The sequence below is a fragment of the Anser anser genome, assembly GCF_964211835.1.
Source record: "Anser anser genome assembly, chromosome: 10".
Lineage (NCBI taxonomy): Eukaryota > Metazoa > Chordata > Aves > Anseriformes > Anatidae > Anser > Anser anser.
The window spans coordinates 15,799,890-15,820,651 of NC_139730.1; the positions used below are offsets into that span (position 1 = coordinate 15,799,890).

Consider the following 20,762-nt stretch of genomic DNA (forward strand, 5'->3'; position numbering starts at 1 on the left):
GTCTGTATTTATGACTTTCAAACAGTCCAAACGTTAAATTATAACATTGCTACCCCTAAGAAAAACTGGGGAAAATATTGAAGTCTACCCAATTTAACATGAAATGTGAGATTTTAACAAGACTACTTGTATATATTCTGGATATAATGAGGAATTGTCCACCTAAATGAGGTAAAGTTACTGTAATATTTAAACAACAAATATATATACATATTTAAAACCTTAATAAGCAGACAGACTTCCTTTCAGTGTATGAAAGCATTCCAGACAGAAACAAAGGTAGGAGACTGCTAGGAGAAAATCTCTTAACAAGCTGATCTTTCAGAGATTTTTTTTTGTGCAGTAAAGAACATGAAAGCCATATTTAAAAATTTAAAGCCTTGATATGTTCCAGTTCTGTGAAGCAGCAGAAGGAAGAAGCTTTTCAGAGTGCTATAATTCCCTGTCCATCAGCTCTTTAAATTAAGGTATTTATGACAGCTGTTTGCACTTAATGAAATGCAGGTAGACGTGGCCATTAATTACTACTTTTTTTCCCTGTTATTATTGATATTCGGTGAGTCAGGTAGTTATGATCCTGCTGTTGTCAGTGCAGTAAATACACTTTTACTTCCAAGAAAAAAAATCTAACCTTTCTGCCTCCCTGTTTATCTTTCCAGTGGCTGAGAATTTTGTAAAAAAAATATTCAACAGTAAGTTATGGAGCTTTTTTTTGTAATGCAGTCATTTAACAGCCTAAAGTTGGCAGTGATCCCATCCACCTTAATCCTCTTCACAGTTTGCAAGCAGTCAGCCGAGAGCAAGAGTGCACTAGGCCTTAATAGACTCTAGTCTTTGAACTGTGGCATTTGCGTTTAGCTTCCAGAACTGGTCTTAAGTGCCTATTAAAACCCTACAGCTTTGGTTTCATTAATTAGAGACTCCTTTCCACTGATTTGTGGAAAACATCGGCCAACTTGTTCTTTCAGCTCAGTAAATATTTATACAACTCCTGTATGATTTTTAGTAATGAATACTGCTTCTTTTCAGTGCATCCAAAAGAGGCTGTTTCCACACATTAACAGACTCCTTGTCTGACCCCTTCTGAGCATGGCAATTCAGGTTAGGAAGAGGTAAGGAAATAGCTAAATTTAAATCTCTGTATTTTTGGAAGATTTTTTTTCCTGGGCTTCACTTTGCTACGTCATCATTTTTTCATCATATTTGCCAGGAGTTTGAGTGGAAAATGAAAAAGCCAGTGAAGAGCAATTACTAATTTAAACCAAGTAGACAGTGCTATCATTATCTGTCTGATAACTGAATATTGTGCTATGGTGATGTTAGGAATAAATCAGAATATTTATATGAGCTTTCTGGGATGTATTAGCACCTTTCAAACTTAATCCTATTTATCCTTACCCATAGAATCACTGGGAGGCAATATTATCCCAGTAACGCAGATGGGGAGCAGAGATTGAATGCCTAGCTCAAGGATACATTCAAAATCCTTGCCTTAGACATAGTGGCAAAATCACCCATCAGTATGGGAAAATACATATGCTCACATGTACATATTTAACCGCATATGCAAATAAAAGTTTCCTCTGCACACAAGTAAAAGTTGGGACCTAAGCATTGAATTCCTTTATGGAAACATCACAGAAGCTGCTTAGAGAGTTTCTCCTATTTTTTCAACTAGGCATTAGTGGACTCTTTCAGAATTCCCCCAAATTACCTTTTTTTTCATTGTTCACTTGTTTCTACTATGTCCTTATCTTTTGATTCAGGTGCTACTCTTAGTTGCATTTATGCAATGCTATTGATGTCAGAGTAAAATGCTATTTTTTGTGATGCGACGTAGGCAGTAGTTTCCTTGGTTTCTCATTCTTTAATGTATGCAATTCAGAGAAAAAAAAAATAGCCAGCTCTTAAAGAGTTGTTGGAACACTGGGTTCACATCTTTGTGGAAGTATGAGGAAGAGCATAAATATTTAGATTACAAGAGAATGCTGAACTAAATCAGTTCAGTTTTCTGCATTATGATGAGGCAGATCCATAGTCCTGTCTCTTAAGAAACCATTTCTTAGGCAGCAAGCTCTCCTGTTTAAAACTGTAGAAGGCAAGAGCTGCTTGGAAGCATCTCATCATTTTTTAATGTGTGCAGTAAACTTGATATAACTGTAATGAGCATGAGAAAGTATTTGTTCGTTTTAGTGGAGCTCAGCTGACAATTTTTTGTTCAGTTTATTACACACATTAACTAGTAGAGACATTCACCTGGAAGTGTTTGTTACACAGGCATCTCAAAAGTGAATGTGATAAACCATGTTGGTGAGCTTAAGGCACATGCTAAATTACGTAGCTGTTACCCAGCAGCTCAAAGTTCAATGTTCCATCCCCTTTTGGTCATGTTGAAGTTCATGGCAGTTTTGGTTGCAGAAGGGAGTGTGTGGAGGCCCCACAAAACCTTGGACTGCCTCAACTGTGAAGTCCTCTTTGAAAGCAGTTCCAAAAAAAACAGCTATTTTATTATTCAGTGCCAAATCTGATAGCAGACAAGAAGGAATAATTAATAATGCTAGGTTGGTTGTGATAAGTATGCACAATAGACGTGAACTTACATTTGCTCAATAACAGATACAGAACAGTAAGTGAATCTTACACTATTATACATTAATATACATGCTTTCTATCTGCATGTAACTATTCTCTAAATGTAGGGATGTTTAAACTAGGGACCATAATTAGATGCCTAGTGTTAAAGTAGCAGTTCCATTCTTTATGTACTAAGGCAGCTCCGGGTTCGTTGGTGTGGGTGAGCGTAGCAGAGTTACCTGCTGTGGAGATGTGAGACAGTTGGGTAATCAGCAGCGGTCAGCTACGCTAGCAGGTGATCCAACCCAGAGCAGCTAGGGAGACTCTGGCTGTGATTTGGCAATCCTTCCCTTCTGTGAAAGATTGCATTTCAACCAATCTGACCTATTTTATAATTTAGTTGCTAAATTTCCTGTATTCTGAAAAGGATCATTGGCCCTGGAAGGATGACAGCTATCGTTACAGAACTCTAGAATGGAAGACTTTTATTTTCTTAAATGACATTTTTTGAGGTCTTTTTAGGGGTCTTTTTTGTGGGTATCACCACTGTCTAGGGATAATTTTATGCATGTGTTGCATGCAAAAACAGTAAATACAATAATAAATGCAGTGCAAAAAGTAAGAATCTTATTCCAAAAGTCTACAAATATTAATCATTTTATAATGGAACAGCTTTGACATTGATTACTGTAATGCAGTGTTTTAGATGAACTTGATGTTTTAGTGCTGGGAATACAAGAAACCTTAAGAAAGAGGTGTCATTTTCTTACCAGCTTTCCACCTGTGCACTGAAGAGTTCTGTTCACCAAAGAGCTCCATTCAGAGCTTTTGTTGACTTTAATTCGCAGTGTAACTGGCAGTATTCTTAGCTGTCTCAACACAGAACAATAGTTGGCTGCTTAAAAATTAAAAAGTCTTTTAAGCACTTCAGGTTTTTGGATGAGGTTTTTGTTGTTGTTTTGGGTTTTGTTTTTTGTTTAGTTTTAAAGTCAGACTGCATGTGTGTTTAAAAGTAAGTTTTATTGAGGAATGAGCTTAAAGAGCTAAACTCACTCTCACCCCCATCTTTAGATCTAATTCAGCCTACTGTGAGATAAAGAACAGTGGCAGAAGAGAGACATTCACCCTGCTGCAGCTTGTTGGATTAAAGAGAACCCTTTGGTACTGAGTGTAGTCAATGCAGCAACTTTTTGCGAGCACTAGATTTACTTATAAAAAGTTATTTTTTAATTGCCCCGGGACAAACCCTTGCATGTCATGTTTTTGCCTGGAGAAAGTTTTTATATGGAAATACATTTTTTTAAGATGGTACAGAGGATGTCGAGAGTTTGTCAGGCCAATTGATCCTGCAGGGAATGTGCTGACTTTCAGTATGTATGGAGGATTTTTAAAGCAGCTGAGCGAAATCCCTTCTCAGATAAGATGCTTTCTGTATTGTCAGTGAAGAGCATACTCAAATTGAAATAGCTCAAACATAATCAAATCTCCCTTCCTCAATCCCCTGCCATCTCTTCCCAACCCCCTACATGAGCTATCCCCAAAAGAATAATCCTGGCAGTGATGTCATTAGAATGAATTTACAGACCAATGCTCAATTTTCTTGTCTTGAGCTTCAGTTGCTAATGCTGTAAATTTGAGCTATGTATGTAAAGGAGTCAGGTTATGCTTTTTTCCTACCCTTGTTTAATTTCCCTGGAGCTCAGAATAACTAATGTGGGATTCTTTGGATCTTTTTTTTCATATTTTTCTTTTTTTCTTGTTTTCCTTTTTCTTTTTTTTTCTTTCTTTCTTTACTGCTATACAGCTTCATCTCGCTTCCAAGCATTTGTTAAAACTCTCGCTGTGTTCCTGAGGGGACCACTGTCTTCAGGGAACAAAAAATTTAAGGAAAAGATTTTGCTGGCTAATTACAAAGATGGTCATGGTTTTTGGTGGGTGTTGCGGATGGTGATGTAATGTACCAAACAGAATGAAAAAACATTTATTTTAATCAAATTTCTCTGTTTTCCCAAAATAAAGGCTTGTGATCGTTGTGATGACTGAGTGATTTTGACCTGTAGAGTTGATCCAAACTTACATCAAGATTCAGGTCCAGTCTTAAAAAGTTTATCATGTGAACTTACCAGGCAAAGAGTGGAAGACACAGGCTGAATGTGTCTGTTATGTTGGTAGGAGACTGTAATAGACAAAAATGGAGCAAATTTTGCACAGTCATTAGAGAAATTGATGATGAGACAAGAATGTGAGTTCAAGTCTCTTGATTCTGGGTGCAGTAGTTCAGATCCAAAGTAATTCTTCCTTTTCAGCTCATACAGTTGAAATTTTAACCATGTAACTTCAGCCTGGCAGGTTCAACCACGCATTGTCAACCATATCAGCTCATTGAATTCATAGAAACAGGTCTCTTCCCACAGGCTTGCATTTAAGAAGAGAGTTTCTCTTAGTTCGTGGTTCACTGACAGGTTCCCATGAATTTAGCACGCAGAGGAAAAAAAGACTAAAGTCAGTCTGAAACGTGCTGGAGGCAGCATTTTTGCTTGAGACTTAGATATAAAATTAACACGGATTTTTTTCTGTGCCAAATTAACGTACCTATTAAAAGTGATAAATAGTTGTTTGAAGTACTCCACTGCACTTCTTCAAGTTTAGTGTACAATAAACAAGAAACCTTTCAGGTCAGAAAAAACAAATGGACAATAAGCCAGCTAGGAGAAACTTGAGAATTGGTAGGCAATAGGCAGCTTTACCAATCACATTCCACAAATCTGCGTGTGAAGCCTGCATGTATTGTAGTAGGAGTTTTCAAATGATGGATGCGACACATGGATTCACTGTCACACTCTGTGAACAGGAACGCACAGTTACCTATCAACAGGGCTGCCAGAGGACTGGACTAACAAGTGCAGACGCCCAATTTTATTTTTCAGATGATTATAGCTGTGGTGTGATCATAGTTTCTGTGTGCAGTACACATATCTACACAGTATTTTAGAATACTTCTTAACATAACATGATCTTTCCTTCCTTCCTTCCTCTTCTTTGTCTACTGCAGGTATTTTCCTACTTAGGAGTAGAGCTTTTAGGACATCAAGAGTTTCCCTTAATGGAAGACCTTTCATACTGAATGGAAAGGTTCTACTAGGTCCAGGATAACGGGAAGCATAGTAAGTTTGTAATACAGTTACAGGCTTGCTTAGAGCCCTGATGTAAGAGAAGAATACAGCTGGGTGGTATCTGTGCTCTGTAATTAAATAACTACAAGGAATAAAACCTTATTGTATAATAATAAAAGGGCCTCTGTGCTGACAAGGCAAACACATAGTTTTTAGGGTACTGATTCAAGATGCCCTTTTTGACTTGTCTTTCTGAAATGCTAAACACCATTTTTCATTGTATGTTATAAAAAGCAAATGGACTCTATTCTAATTTATGGTTTATTGCTTTGTTTAGTGTAATTCAGATATTTCATAGCAAGTTTTATTATAGAGATTGTAAAATATACTTAAGGTCAAAGGGTTATTAACACCTTACTCTATTTCTTAAGCTATGTAAACGTATTATGAACTGCATTTAATTCTGGAACATAATCTTTTTTCTTTTTTGAAGAATGAAGGTTTTCCCCTAGACCCGAAGTATAGGTAACTACTCAGAACTGTATCATCTATCACCAACCATCACAGCAGTGCAATGAACACTGTAAAACAGCTGGCATCCTAAACATATGGAAATGAAGAGCAGTAATGGTCTTTAAGAAGAGGGGGAGAAGAAAAACTGAAAAGTGTGTGCTACCAAGGTTAGGGTATAATTATGCTAAATGAATTGAGTTAGATGACAAATTTAACTAATTCTGTTCTGATTTGTATCATATACAAGACCATATATGGCTTCTGTCTTGAATAAAAAAAAACGTGTAATGTTATGGATTTTTTTTTTATTTGAGGTTGTTTTCGAATTATTACTTCTGATTTCTTTGAACCGAAATGATCTAATGGGGATTAAACATGTTTTCTAGTGCATTAACTTTTTAAATAGAGAAAGAATAGGCTGCCCTTTTTGACAGACCTACCATTGAGGTAGGTCATAATTTTCCTTTATCACTTGCAACTGGCACTGAAAATGCTAGGTGAGTGAAACTTTTAGCAATTTTGATCATTTCTATTGTGCTATAGTATTAAATAATTGTTAAAAAGAAGCAACAAGTGCAGTATTCACAAGCTAGCTAAGAGGGAATTAGAAATTTGTCAAACTTCTGCCAGGAAATGTAGTTCACATCAGGAGCAACCAGTTTATTAATTTTGCTGGAGTCGACAGAGTTTTCTCCAGAGTGTTCTCCCCTTTCCTGAAATAAATTTAGTGATTTAAACTCAGCTCTCCAGGGGTCTCAGCACTGAAGGAGTCTGAAGTGTTGAAGTGCTACTTGTGCTATATTCAAGTCTCAAATTTTGCATAAACTTCTAGCACAAATCCTTCCCTCTCTCTGTTTTCCCCTCATTCATCGAAGCTGATCAAGAAGACATAATAGAATCTTATTTCTTTTCCTCATGAGAGCAAAGCAATGAAAAGTTGAGATTTAACCTCAGTATATTTTGAAAGAAAAAAAGGGAAAAGTTACCATGATGGGAGGCTGCTTGAAAAATTGTAATTTTTGCAACAGTCAATCTCAGAAGAATAATGAAAGGCAAATGTACAAGTACATTACAGCTAGAGTATTCAGTTGGGATAGATAAAATAATGACTAAGATCATTTTTTTCTGGATCAAAAATATAACTGTATAAATACTTAACTGAGCAATTGAGCAAAGAAAACACACTCCTTATTAAAAATACTGATGATTTTTCAATTAAATTTTAAATAATCCTATGGTTGTAGTAAGAAATTGATATCCAAAGTTGGCTTCATTTAATGCACAATGGGCCAAACTCATCCAAGGTGTTAAGCAGATGGAAGTCTGCTTTAAGTCCTTGAAGTGAACCAAGGAATTCATTCTGTATAATAAACTTTCTTTGTGATTTTGAAAGGGCTTGCACAACAGAGAAGTAGCTAACTTATGAATCAGTTGTCATTTAAAATGATTCAGAAATACAGAAAGCAACATTGCTTTGTACTTAGTGTCAAATATTTATCAAATACCATAGGGTGATTTGACAAACTTACAGGAAAAATATTTTGTTTATTCTTATATATGTATGTATATATAAACAAGATCTTGTCGTAGCACATATGATAATGTCATCTTAGCACGTTGTTCCAAGAACTACCTTTAGAATAGAGGCCCAAAGTTCAATTCTAAAATATAAATCTATAATAGCATGAGATTAGCGTCTTGTTAAAAATTTGCTTTTGTTGCTTATCTTGTGATATCTCACTCATCTTGATGAAGTCAGAAACCAATTGTGAAAGATGCAGTAAGAAAATCCTTTCTTATAGTTTTTGAATTAAAGTTGGTGCTCTAAGCCAGGCAACTCAGTTTACAAATCCATGACTTGCAATTACATAACTACTTAGTTTTTGTTTCTTTGTCTGTAAATGGCAGGTAACATTTGCTTTTTAAGGGTATATAAAAGCTAACTTGATGATGCGAAGTATTGCAAAAATGTCAACTCAGTAACACCAAGGAAGACAAAAGAAGTACCCATGATAGAGCTGTGTGCTTTTTGATGTGGGATAAATCTTCACATTGTTGAGTTTGACTGAATATAATTGTATTTTTCACTAAATGCCTCAGATCTTTGCAAACATTGCAATTCTACTTATAGTCAGTCACAGAAGTCAGTAAAGTGCAATTTTGTAGATTGATTGTAAGTTATGTAAGGAATTGGCCAAAAAAAAAAAAAGTTCTTGTAGCTTGCAAACATATCACCTTGTATGATATTCCTGCTTGTTCTCAAAAGTTAACCTGGAGTTTATTGTGGCTATTTTTGGATTGGAGATCTCCCAGAGCAACTTGTACGTCAGAGCAAATGGGGTTGATAAATCACTTGATAATGTCCTTCCCCCGCCACTTTTTCCATCTCTGTAGAGAAGCCTCATCTGTGGTGTATCGGGGGGATTGTGCTAGTCAAAATGCCATCTTTCAGCTAAAATATGTAGCAAGTTTTCTACATCCTTTTTCATCCCAATTTTACAGCCTGGCCAGCTCCTTTCACTGCCACCAGAGTGGTGCATTTGAGTAGTCTGTGGATGTATCTCTTCTTTGTCCCAAGTGACCGTCATCACAGAGTTGACAAAGCAGTATTTGTAGTAGGACAGTAGGAACTGCTGGAAGGCACTGGAATGTGATACTGCCAAGACTTAGTAAGTAGCAAGGTGCTTTTCTCATTGGTATTAGCATCCTTACGATATTGATGATCGTTTTTGTCCGTTGTCTTCATTTTGTCTAGCAGTTAGAAGACTATAGAAGCTGAAATCTTATGTCAGCATGGATTAAGACCATGTCTGGTGTTCTGGATTTTCATAAGGACTTCTATTTGCCACAAAATGATTGGCATATGCGATAACCACTGGCTTCAAGGGGCAACAAATAGCGGCATTTTTATTTGGTCATGCAAAAGAATTACTCAACTTCAAATGCACTAGTAAATTGTACATGATTTTCCAGTGTAATGGTTAGTGTACAAATTATGTATTTCAGAGAAAGGTTTTACAATAAGTGTGTGGGGTTTTTTAATTATTAGGTAAGTTTTGCTGATTTGAAGGAACTTACGTGTGAGCATTCTTTTTTCATGGTTATTTCTGAGAACCGAGTAGTTAAGACTGACGTTTGAATTGGTAATGAGTTTTTGAAATCACAGGGATCTTGATGGTCTCTTTATTTCAAGAGAAGTGAGTGTCTGACTAAGACCAAAAAGAGGGAGAACACTTTGATATAACGAACTGGCAGGGCATGTTGCAGCACACTTATGAACCAATTATTTTGCATGCCAGCTTTGATTTAAACTCATGTAAGAAAGAGGATAGATGCACAGATGTAGAATTGAAGCTCCTGAAATCCAAAACAGTTATGTCCTTCGGATTTGTTTTTGGACTTTGTTTTTATTTTATAGGAAGAGTTATATATACACAGTCATTTAAAACTATGTATATTCCCATGAAGGAGCAGCTCAGAACACGACCCTGTATGTTTTCCTTCCTTTCATCTGAGGAATCCCTGGGGTTCAGTGTCAGACTGACACACAGAATCAACCTCATGCTGACAAGTCACTTCCATTTTGAGTAATGTGATATTATATGGGGTTTAATGCAAATAATTAAACTAGATGGAAATTTGGATGATGGAAAGAATGGAATGTTGCATCTAGTGACACTTCTCCCAAAGAAATGCAAAGAAATGGTACACAGTTGTATGAGACAGACCTGGACAAAGATACTCCCAGGGCGCGTACAGACTTCAGAGATCTGTGACTTTTAATTAGCCTAGAACAAGCTACTACAGAAAAGGCGGCAGAGTCAGCTGTATGTACATAGAGCAGCAGATGGTTTCCTGTACATGCTTTCATTCTGTAAGATTTAGAGTATCTGGTGTGGCCTATTAGCGCTATTTCAAATAGGTTCTATGATATCAAGCAGTGTATGGCACAACGTACTATGAGCTGCTCAGCAAGATAGGGTTTTGTGATGAGAAAATAGTTGGTTTTTGTATTACTGAATGCTGGAGGCCTGAATCTGAAATGATTCATTTCATAGATGAGCACGCTACATGTAAAATTAGGCAGCCCATTGCAGCACCAACATTCACTGGATGTAGGTTCAGAAAACATACTAGATCAGTAACTCATGAATTAAGGAACTGAATTTCTCTTCTTGTTGTTGTATTTTCTAAATGCATACAGATTCCAGAATAAACTTTTACTCTCATATTTATGGATTTTATAGTCATACTGTGTTCATAGACAACTCATAAACAGTTTCTTTTTCTGGTCACAAAAATACTGAGAGGATTTCAATGATAGTCTCCTGCTCTCCAGGAGACAATCTTCTGTGCTCAGCATTAGCACAGAAGACAAATGGATGTATTCTTTACAATATTTTATTGCAAGGTATTATAGGATAAAATAAGAAAAGTAATCTAAAATTGTATCTTAAAATGTGTTCTAAATAAAAGTCCAGTATTTTCCTTCCCTGATATAACAATATCCATCAGATCATTTTAAATCATAAAGATATATTTAAAATATTCTTTAATATATTTAAATATTCTTTAATAGATTCCTAGCATGCAGAATATAAGTAATGACTGCAGCTACATGTTTGATAGTTGTTTGGTTTTGTTTCATATTCTGTTTTGTTTTACATATGTGAAAGCATTAGCAGCCTGTATGCAGATGTTCGCGTCATAGCTACCTGAAGGCACAGAACGGGGGCCCTGAGGCTTATTTTACCTCTTGTCTTGAAGAACTGCCTTGAGGTGAGAATTGGTCTAGTCGGGACTGGTGCAGCTTGCAATTTTATCACACGGTTGCTGTCTCAGCCAGTATTGCAGCTCCTGGACCTCTGTGTGGTAGTTTCCGTTTTGTTCTGAGGATGGTTGAATGTCCGTGTACCTGGAGAAATGAGTGAAAACCGTTGGCCTGATTTAACATATGGCAAGTAGCTGCCACCCTCCCACGCATCCCCGTGCGCATGTGCCAAACTTGCTGCTTCTACGAATGTGCTGTTCGACTCTTGCTGATGTTCAACCAGTAGGAAGTTTGCAAAAATGATGCTCACCATGTAACAGTTTGTATCAGCTGAGATATTTTCTTCGTCTAAGATCACATGAAGCAGAAAGTAAGTAGAGCAGTAGTCTGTGAAGCAAATGCTAGAAAGGGCCAGCCATAAGGACTGATTCCTCTCAGGAAACTACATATATTACAGAGCTTCTTGCCTGCATGTCTGGTGCAAGTTAAAAAATGGTTCCTATTAGGATGCTGATAGGACAGATCCTTCAGATGGAGGAGACTCTGTTCTTTGAATGTCACTGGAAGAAAAAAACAGAGAGCTTACAGCAGCGGTGTCTGCCATACTTCTGGCAGTATTCTGCTATTGTTGTTAAACTGCATAAAATGATGACTTACAGTAAGGCTCACAGTTTTAAGTAAGTATACAACATTAGAAACGCCTGTGACAGTTTTTAGGAAGTGCTGGTTTTCTTTACAGTTCCTAGTTTACTTCAGAGCTGTAGTGGTTTGCTTGGATTTTTGAAACTTTGTACATTCAACTGGATTCCATCAATGTAATTGTGTTGCTCTGCAAGACTATTTTTAAATTCTTAGTTTGTGATTTGTTCAGTCAATTGTAGAATTAAGTAGTCATTTAAACAAAACTCATTCAAAATTTTCCTATAAGGACTCCTGCTGGAAATATTCTTTTATATACAGTTCTGAACCGTCTTTGACTTTTAATATGTGAAATACGGTGCAAATGTGGAAAGGATACTTAGCCGGTGCTGTAGCTGTATGTAACACGGTGATGTTTGTCACATAAGAACATAATGGTTACTTAGTGAAGTTTCTTCATCTCTTTGCTCCTAATCTAATCCAGTCTTGGTGAGGATAAAAGAAACAGAAGTCAGAGGGACCTTCAGTGAGGCTGTAAAAAAAAAAAAAAAAAGTGGTTAAAGATCATTTACTTTACAGCCAAGAGTCTTGTTCATCCTTGTCTCACATTTGTTCACTATTTCATCACACATCAGGAAAAAAGAAAAAACACTTTTTGCCGTCAGATGATGCCATCTCCTAGTTGTGCAATGGTGCCAACTGTTTGTGTGCGAGGGATCCAGGCATAACAAGGTGACTCTTCATCAAGCATCAAACAAGTATTAAGCTCAGGTTTCCATACAGGTAGGAATAGATTACTTACAGAAAGTTTACTTGCAGTGAGTTTGATGTGGCCAGTTGTCCAGGATGATGATATGGGGGAAATGGTTTGTTTAATATTTATCATAAATGAGAAGTTAGTATCTCACTTTTGGGCTAACAGTAAGTGGATCTATATCATTATCTTGGCTTTAAACACAGAAACTTGTATCTTCAGTTTCTTTCATGAAGAATTCTTGTTTCGTTTGGAGTAATTTTAGCGCTAGAGGTTTGAAGTCAGTTTGGGGACTGCTTGCTGGTTTGGGAAAATCTAGAAGGAATGGGGAATTCTTTTAACTGAGAATGGTACAGATTACAAATAATAATTCTCCTGATAGTGATATTTTGTCTCCTGTGAATACTTTGTAACTTTGAAAGAATTATAGTAACTTGTAATTTATTTTCACAGATGCATTTTAAGGGCCATTGGTCGGGGAGGCTGTCACATACTGAAAAATGAAGTCATAAAATGCTTAGACGATGCAGGAAGTCAGTCTCAGAATCAGGAAGCCAGTCTCAGCTGCAAGGGCTAAAAAAGTCATCTATCAGTAAAATAAGGATAATACATTAAAAGGGGGGGGGGGGGGGAGGAGGAAGAAGAAGAAAACTTGGTTTTTAATCTCTTTTCCTCAAATATCCTGTATCCATATTTGAGCAGAAAGTAAAAAATAAAAAATAAATAAAAATATGTAGCTAACTCTGAAATAACCATATGATTCTAGGAGTAGGACTAGAAAAACTCAAAAATAAAATTCTGAAAAATAGGATTTAGGTATAAGAAACAGCTGTGAATCTTAGGAAAACAAGTTTTTTTTCTTTTTTTTCTGACTGAAACATTTAGGTCAGTCTTGTTTTCTAGGACCTTGGTGTATTCTCGTGGACTTTATAACAGACGCATGATCTAGAGCTGACTGAAAAACTTGTTTCAGATGGTGAGCTCTTTCCCAATCAGTAAAAGCTGTGAATAAGCCTGGGAAAAAATGGATTATATATATATATATATATTACAGTTATCATATTCGAAGTGGTTATAAAAAAAAAAAACTTTTTTTTCCCTAATTATAGAAAGTTTAATTGTTCTTATAGTCCTAGTGCATAGGTACTATAGTTCTATAGTACCTTGTTTATGTTGTCCTTGATCCTTGCTGCCCTAGCACATAATTTGTTTCTCTTTTGAGTGAACTATAAACATTAGTGTCCATTAACAATTTTTGAAACAAACTGCTAAAATTACTTGGAGCACTTTCAGTAATATGTGCTGATCGTCATTAATGGCTCTTTTGTCCTAGACAAGGACACTGTTTTGCAACATTTTCTTTGGTTAAATCCACCTGAGTTGTATTTTCTATACTTGTATGCACATTATTTTTTACCTTGGTCACTATAAACAGTGCCTATAAAGACCACAAAGCTTCTTCAAGCCAGAGATCCATACAGACTTAAAATAAACCCTTTTTAAAGTTTCTAAAAGAATGAACTCCTGTCTGAATACACTTAGATCTATTATTCTGCTTTGATAGGTTCTCTGCAAGTGCCCAAGTGTTACATATAATCTTCCACCTTAATTGCTAGCTTTGTGTAGTGACAAAGTAAAAAAGAAGTGGAGTGACAGGATGGAACGCAGTGGGATCCAAGCTTGTAATACATTTTCTTCCTGATTTTACACAGTGTGTTAGGCAGGAGGCATAGAGTTTAAAATTTCAATCTTTTTTTCCAAAGATTTAGAATGTGTCACAAAAGCGCTAAGTTCCAGAATATACTAGAGCCACAGTCCTGGCTTTGGGGGAGGTTAGAAGTAAGTAAAATATTTATACACACACACACAGACACACACACGAGAAGCATCATATACGTAGACAACCTGACAACCATATACTGTCATCAGACTAATGAGAATCACTTGATTTATGGCACAAAAAGCAAAGCAAACTCTACAAAAGGAAGGAAACACAGTGGTGTTTAACATATATCCTGAAGATTAGTTACTAGGTTTGCCAGCGACACATGCCTTTATCCATATAAATTTCTGGGGAACAGTTTTCCTGGAGGTTTAAGAAAATTGCTCTCAAGAATATCCTCCTTTGATATTTTGCAGAGTAATGTATTCTGCCAGACTGGGGACTTTTTCCTTATCATTCTGTACATCAAAGTATGTTTTCCCCTTGAAATACAGAAAGTTGACAACTGTACAACAGCAGCAGGGATCTAGGTTCAGAGTAAGCAGCGTTTCGTTATGCCTCTCTGTTTGGATGGGAAACTGTGAGAAGTAGCTTATGATGTATAAAATATCTGAGTCTCTTTTTGTACTTGAAGACATTGTTATCTCTATTTGAAGTTGGCTAGTGAAGGTCAGTCAGGCTAACCGCTTGCAAAAGAATATCCTGTCTCTGTTGGTAGATACTCTTTTCAAAGTTCATTGCATACAGAAAGCTCTTTTTGTAAATATCACCCATCATGGCAAATTAAATGCAGTAGGCGGGAGGGGGAAAGGCAATGTGGTATGAATTCTTTTCATTTAAAACAATTGATTGTTATTGCAAAGAGCACTGCATAGCAACAATGAAAAGTGTATCTAAGAAGTTAATTTGTTTAAGATTTGGTGTTGATCAGGAATGTCAAATTGCATTGCTGAAGTGATAATTTCTGTGATAACTGTAATACTGAAACTTTCACTCACTGATAACCACGGCAGTGATATATTGTGGTAATTTCATGACATTTCCTTTGCTTTACTTTGAAGTCTAGTTGGTTAAGTCAGGAAGTCTTGCTGCACTGAAGTTAGGGTTGTTTCTTGCCCTGTTTTATTTTATTTTTTATTTTAATTTTATTTGTTATTTGTTATAGTATCAAAAACTGGCAGTTTAGGATAGTGCTAATAATGACAAGTGGTCACATATTACTCAATTGTTTCACTTTTTGAAATGATGCCGTATATAGGAGGATAAACTTTAAAAAATGGGATTTTACATTGAATCACATTATGAAAGGAATCAGCAGGTTGTTTGCACTCCACTCCACAAAAGTAAATACATCTTTGTCTTTCAGCTGTGTATTAGGTTTTGGTTTTATTATATAATGTCCACTCAAATCTACGGTCCAGTCCCAGAAATTTTATGAACAAGAGTAATCCAAGTGAATCGTGCCCAGTCCTGTGAAGAAAACTGCTGAGTACGTTGAACTTGCAGAATTAGCTTCTCAAGAGATCCTGTCAATTTCAAAAGAACTGTGGAGTTGTCTGCATAAGACCTGTAGGATACAACTCCCAGGAAAGGCATACAGACATTTATGTAAGTGGGAGTTAGAACAGACCAGAAGGAAGCCAAAGCTCATGCAACTCCCCTTTCATATGTGAAGTAGCTTTCAGACTGTTTTTTTCGTTTTTCGTAAAATAGTAATTCCTGGGAGGTGATTATACTTCTCAGATGTTCTGACTGGCAGTCATTGCCTCCTGCATTAAGGCTACAACAGATTGCAATGAGGTAGGAATGCATTGCATATTTGGTATTTAAAGCACTAGCTGTGGCGCATCTAACCTGAGTAACTGTTTGGATATGCCAGTACTTTTTTCCTTACATTTTCCAGTTGCTTATAGTTACTGGTGTGACAGGGAAAGCTTCTTGGAAATTCATAAATTAGAACTGAAAGTTAAGACTAATTTTAATGTAAGTGAAGATTCCTGATTAATTTAAATCTCATGTTGTTGAACTCACTGGCAACATTTATCCTGGTTCCACCAGATCACAATTAATCACTTACAAAAATTCAATTCAAAGCAAAATACTTTTTTTTTTTTTTTGCTACATTTAAAAGCGTAATTATGATGATGATGTAAAAAGAAAAAAAAAAAAAGAAAAAAACAGCCAAACCCTACTTCTATATTGTTATAAAAGGTTATCTAAAAATATCTGCATAAAACAGCTAAAAGGCCTTATCAGATGGTAATCAGTAATTATTGTGGAAACATATGATTGGAAAAACCCACCACTCGTTTCATATTAAAAAAATAAAGTAAAAAAATATAAACGCTAATATTTCCATCACTGTTTCATGTGCTGGGGAAAGTAGTCCCTCAACCAGTGAATACAGCTAAGTCTGTTTTGTGCTGTGGCAAATCCCATTGTGAAGAGGCTGTGAGTAATCAGAAGTGACAGCGTAAGCACTTTCTGTTCAAAGTGATTTTACAGAAAGCATTATTTTCTGAGAATAGTACACATATGGCTCCCATAATGCTGAAGGAGCACTGACGTATCAATTCATTAGCACTGGTGTTGGGAAAGGAAGTTTTGCAAATGGTGTTCAGATTAAAGACCTTTTCCCTCTGCATTTCCTATTCAGTGAAACGTCCTTAAGATTGTAGGAGCTGGCCAGGCAAGCTAGGACAGGGGCAGGTACTTCTGCCAAGGAAGTACTGGGACAGTTCCTCACGATGAATACTGTGGAGAGCTGTGCATGCTCTTCAGCAGTCACGCAAGAAGACAGGGAAAATGCTCTTCCTTGGTAGAAGAACAAGTGTTCTAATGACAGCTGTCATTTCAAATTCAAAGAGTAAGGCAGACCTTGAGAAAAAACGGGGGGGAGGGCTGCATATGGCAAAAAGCACACTTTAACTGGCCCTTCTCCGGCTTTGCCTTGGTTACCTCTTGTCTCTGCTTTTTCTCACTCCTGTAGTAACACTCACCTCCTTGACGCATACAGCTGGCCAACTACTCTGAGCCACCCAGGCATGACTGAATGGGAATGAAAATCTGAGAAATCTGGCTCTTAAAAAATCCTGATTTACAGAATGAATTTGCAGCCTGTAGTAGCTACTTCTGTAACTGAATGGCTTTCTTTCTGTTATGCTTGTTTTCCTTTTGTTCTTTTTGTTTACCCTGGCTCTAGGGTTTCTAGAATGAGGAATGGGCAGGTTTGGCTGGGACCTTTCAGATTTAAGTCAATACACATACGTAATCAAAACCTGGTAGTCTGATTTTTGTAAATTGCTTCCCAGTGTCTGCCATTTACAAAACTACTCAAAGGAACTAACTGCCCAGAACCTTTTCCCAAAGCCTGGAGACTCAGCTTCTATTTGGAGTGGAAAAGAAAGGTTCCAGTGCTCACACTCGCAGAACTTGGTGATTCAAATCCAAAAGGCCGATAGCAATACAGATACAATTAAACCAAAAAAGAATCTCATGACATTTATGTTAACTTGATATGTAAATATTTGGGTTGGCAGTATGGATTTAGATGTATACCAAAATCAGGATTACTTTGAAAACTGTTGGCTTTAGAAGTAAGCTCTATAAACTTGCAGATAAAATATCTACATTCTTCTGACTCCTTATAACTTACTGCTGTCTCCCTGAGATGTTGTGCGACAAAGTAAAAGGCCTGAAATAGAAGCCTACTTTTTCCATAGTGATTTGTTTTTGCAAGAGGGTCATTAAAGGAGAAGGAGGTCTCTCTCTTTAATAAATAGAAAGCCAAACGATTCCGATTCCAAAATTTCATTACTGGCCTTAATCATAAATTAAATATTTCAAATACTTGTTCTGCTTCCAGTAACTTCTTACTCTTCTCATAAAATTCCCTCCAAGGAAAGTGAAGCTTAAATTCTGCAGAGTCCGAGTACAGCAGTAGTTACCTGCTAAAGTGAAAACAACATTGTTTGTATTCAAGCATGAATTCCAGTGACATTTAACAGAGTTAATTTTATCTTTATTTGGTATTATGAATTTTGCCTCACTCTGTTCATTGTGTTGCTTTCTTTAAAATGCCTGGCACTAGACCATCATTGATGATTGCCATCACATGCCCGTCTAGTATAAAAACATCTTTATTACTTCAGAAAGTATAAATTTAACAGTTTGGAGATACTTGCATCTAGCTTGGAATTATGGCAAGTAGTGCTCGTATCAATGAGAGAGCTTTTCATTTGGTTTCGATGAGCATAGGCCACAGCTGGCAGTCAAAGAAGTACCAGAACTTAATAACGTAGCAAATAAATTGTACTGTTTGTGTCTGTTCTGTCTGGGTAGGTTCATCTGTGCTGCGTCACATGAGTATGGTAAAATTGTTAACCATGTGAGGTAAGATGGATCTTCCATAGTGTTGTCAATATCCTTGGTTTGCATCAGCTTCTGTTTTAGAAGAAAGTCAGGTAAATAAACACGCCAACAACAAAATGTAATTGCTATATGTTGAAACATTCATTGAGGAGGTGTAAAGAGACAATGTAATATTCAAGCCTGCATGCAAAGAAGGGAGCAGCTTCTTGCTCTGACAAAAAAAAATCATTGCAATTTTCATTCTTCTTTTCTAGTGGCAGCTGTGTGCCTGAAATAAAATAGTTTAACAATGAAATAAATGTCAAAAGAATTTACACAGTGGTCATTTTGCTAACATTGGAATTGTTTCTTCCCTACAGGTATTTCTGTAACAAAGAAGACTCATACATGTAAGTAATATCTTTTGATTTGGTTTTCTTTAATGAATGGAATTCATGTTAAGCAATGCTGTGTCTCTGCTAGGTGTATGTCTTGTCTTGAGAAGGCTCCATTTTAAAAATGCTGGTAGGTTTTCTGCTTTAGATTGGTTCCAGTCCTGGCCTGAAATGTCATCTAAATGACTATACTCGTGTGTGTGTGTGTGTGTGCACGCACGTGTGTGTGTGCATGCGTGCGTGTGCATATGTGTCAAGGCCAAGGGCAGAAAACGAAAGATATGAAGACAAAAGACAATATTCATTGTTTTCTAGTACGTGTACCTTACAGCTAGCTGGTGAGTAATATATCTAGAAAACACGGGTGGTTAGAATGGTTATAATTTTCTATGTATGTTGTATTTGAAACAGTATGTTTTTGTGTGAAACATATCGTTTCACATAAAAAGAAATTATTTAATTGCAAGTCTTCTGTCCCTATGTGTTAATCTGTAAGACAGATCATTCTGTGCTTGTGCCTAAGGAGTTCTTGATGGAAATAAGATGGTTATTGTTTTGCTCTCAACTATATAAACAGTATAAAAATAAATGGCAACCTTGGAAATGGATGTGGATGCATGCATTTACTTACATGTACATTTATTCTGAATCCTCTTCAAAGAAAACATTATTGGGAATCGGATCTCATCTACTCTACAGTGAGTTAAAAGCACAATGCCAAGAAAATGTTACAATTTGTAGCTGAAGGAGGTATGTTGAGATTCTTCTGATACTGCGAAGGTTTTGAAATCTGGCAGTGCAGGAATTGTGCTTGCCCAGGATCTCAAATAGCAATAGGTTGAAGTTGAAGCTACTAGTCCTTTGAGGGCTTTCTAACAAAACAGGTGGTAGGCTGCACAAAATTTACGAAGATTTACAATGCATTTTAATAGAGTTATGCATTTTAAATATGTTCACTGCAACTTCATAGGCTTAAAGTGGTCATAAAGTGTCTTACGTTAATATTCTTATTTCATTCCTGTTTTTAAAATATTCGTGTAATGAAAAATCTGACTTGATATTGTATGCCACTTGTGAAATCTCCCAACAGAGATTTTTAAAAGTACAGTCGCTTGATATAAGAGTTTCAAATGAGAAGTTGATCGGTATGAATTTTGAAGCAAATGTTAAATGTCGCCAACCTTTAGAGCATGACAGTCCTCTGATTAGGTGGGCTTGCTCCTTAATGTATTCTTAGGGTCAGCTTCTGTTTGGGCGAATGCATATATGGTTTCCATCAACCATACTGAAAGCTACAGATAGGTGACTGAGAGCAGAATGTGACCCTTTTTAGTAAATATTTGAGCTCATGCTGACTGAGATTAACAGTACAGGAGACTGAAGTCCTCTGTATATCCGCAGGCCAGGCATTGTACAGACAGCTTCCTTGCACAGCCTTGCCCATGAGCTCAACCCTGGCCTGGAGCGACCACCCTCTCTAGAGGTGGTAAGTAACTCAGTATTTGTGCTAGCTCAGGCTTGGGCCTCTCTTGTATAGAGGCTAGTGACTGTACACGGTGGTGTGTAACACTCCACCTGGAAATCAGCTGAAACCGCCCCATATGTTTTGTGAATGGCAGTGCCATTGACTGACCTGTGTAAGAGTTGTGTCTCCAGTTCCAATATTCAGTAATTGTTGTAGGCAAAATTAAATAGTAACCGCAGATCTAAAGAGCACAGCAACGTTGTCAAGCCCTGCCAGCTGTGATAATGCGTTGTCATCACACCTATCTGAGTGGATGCTGTGCTTGAGGTTCATTATGACAAAAAGGTGTATTCATCAGATCTGTTAGGTGGTTAGCTGCTATTCAATAGGTATGGCCTTGAATCTAGTGAAGAAAGAAATTAGGGTCCCAGCATCTTCTGTCATCTTCTATATTAAGTGAGAACT

At 36.7% G+C, this 20,762-nt stretch overlaps 1 protein-coding gene across 8 annotated transcripts in view; it reads left to right on the forward strand.

Moving 5' to 3' along the window:
• RORA (RAR related orphan receptor A) overlaps window positions 1-20,762 on the forward strand; it is a 433,189-nt gene that overhangs the window by 300,007 nt on the left and 112,420 nt on the right. For all 8 annotated transcript variants that reach the window (XM_083851041.1, XM_083851040.1, XM_083851042.1 and 5 more), the window contains one exon: window positions 18,818-18,847. In XM_083851041.1, coding sequence (XP_083707167.1) covers window positions 18,818-18,847 — 30 coding nt within the window. The remainder of the gene's footprint in view (window positions 1-18,817; window positions 18,848-20,762) is intronic.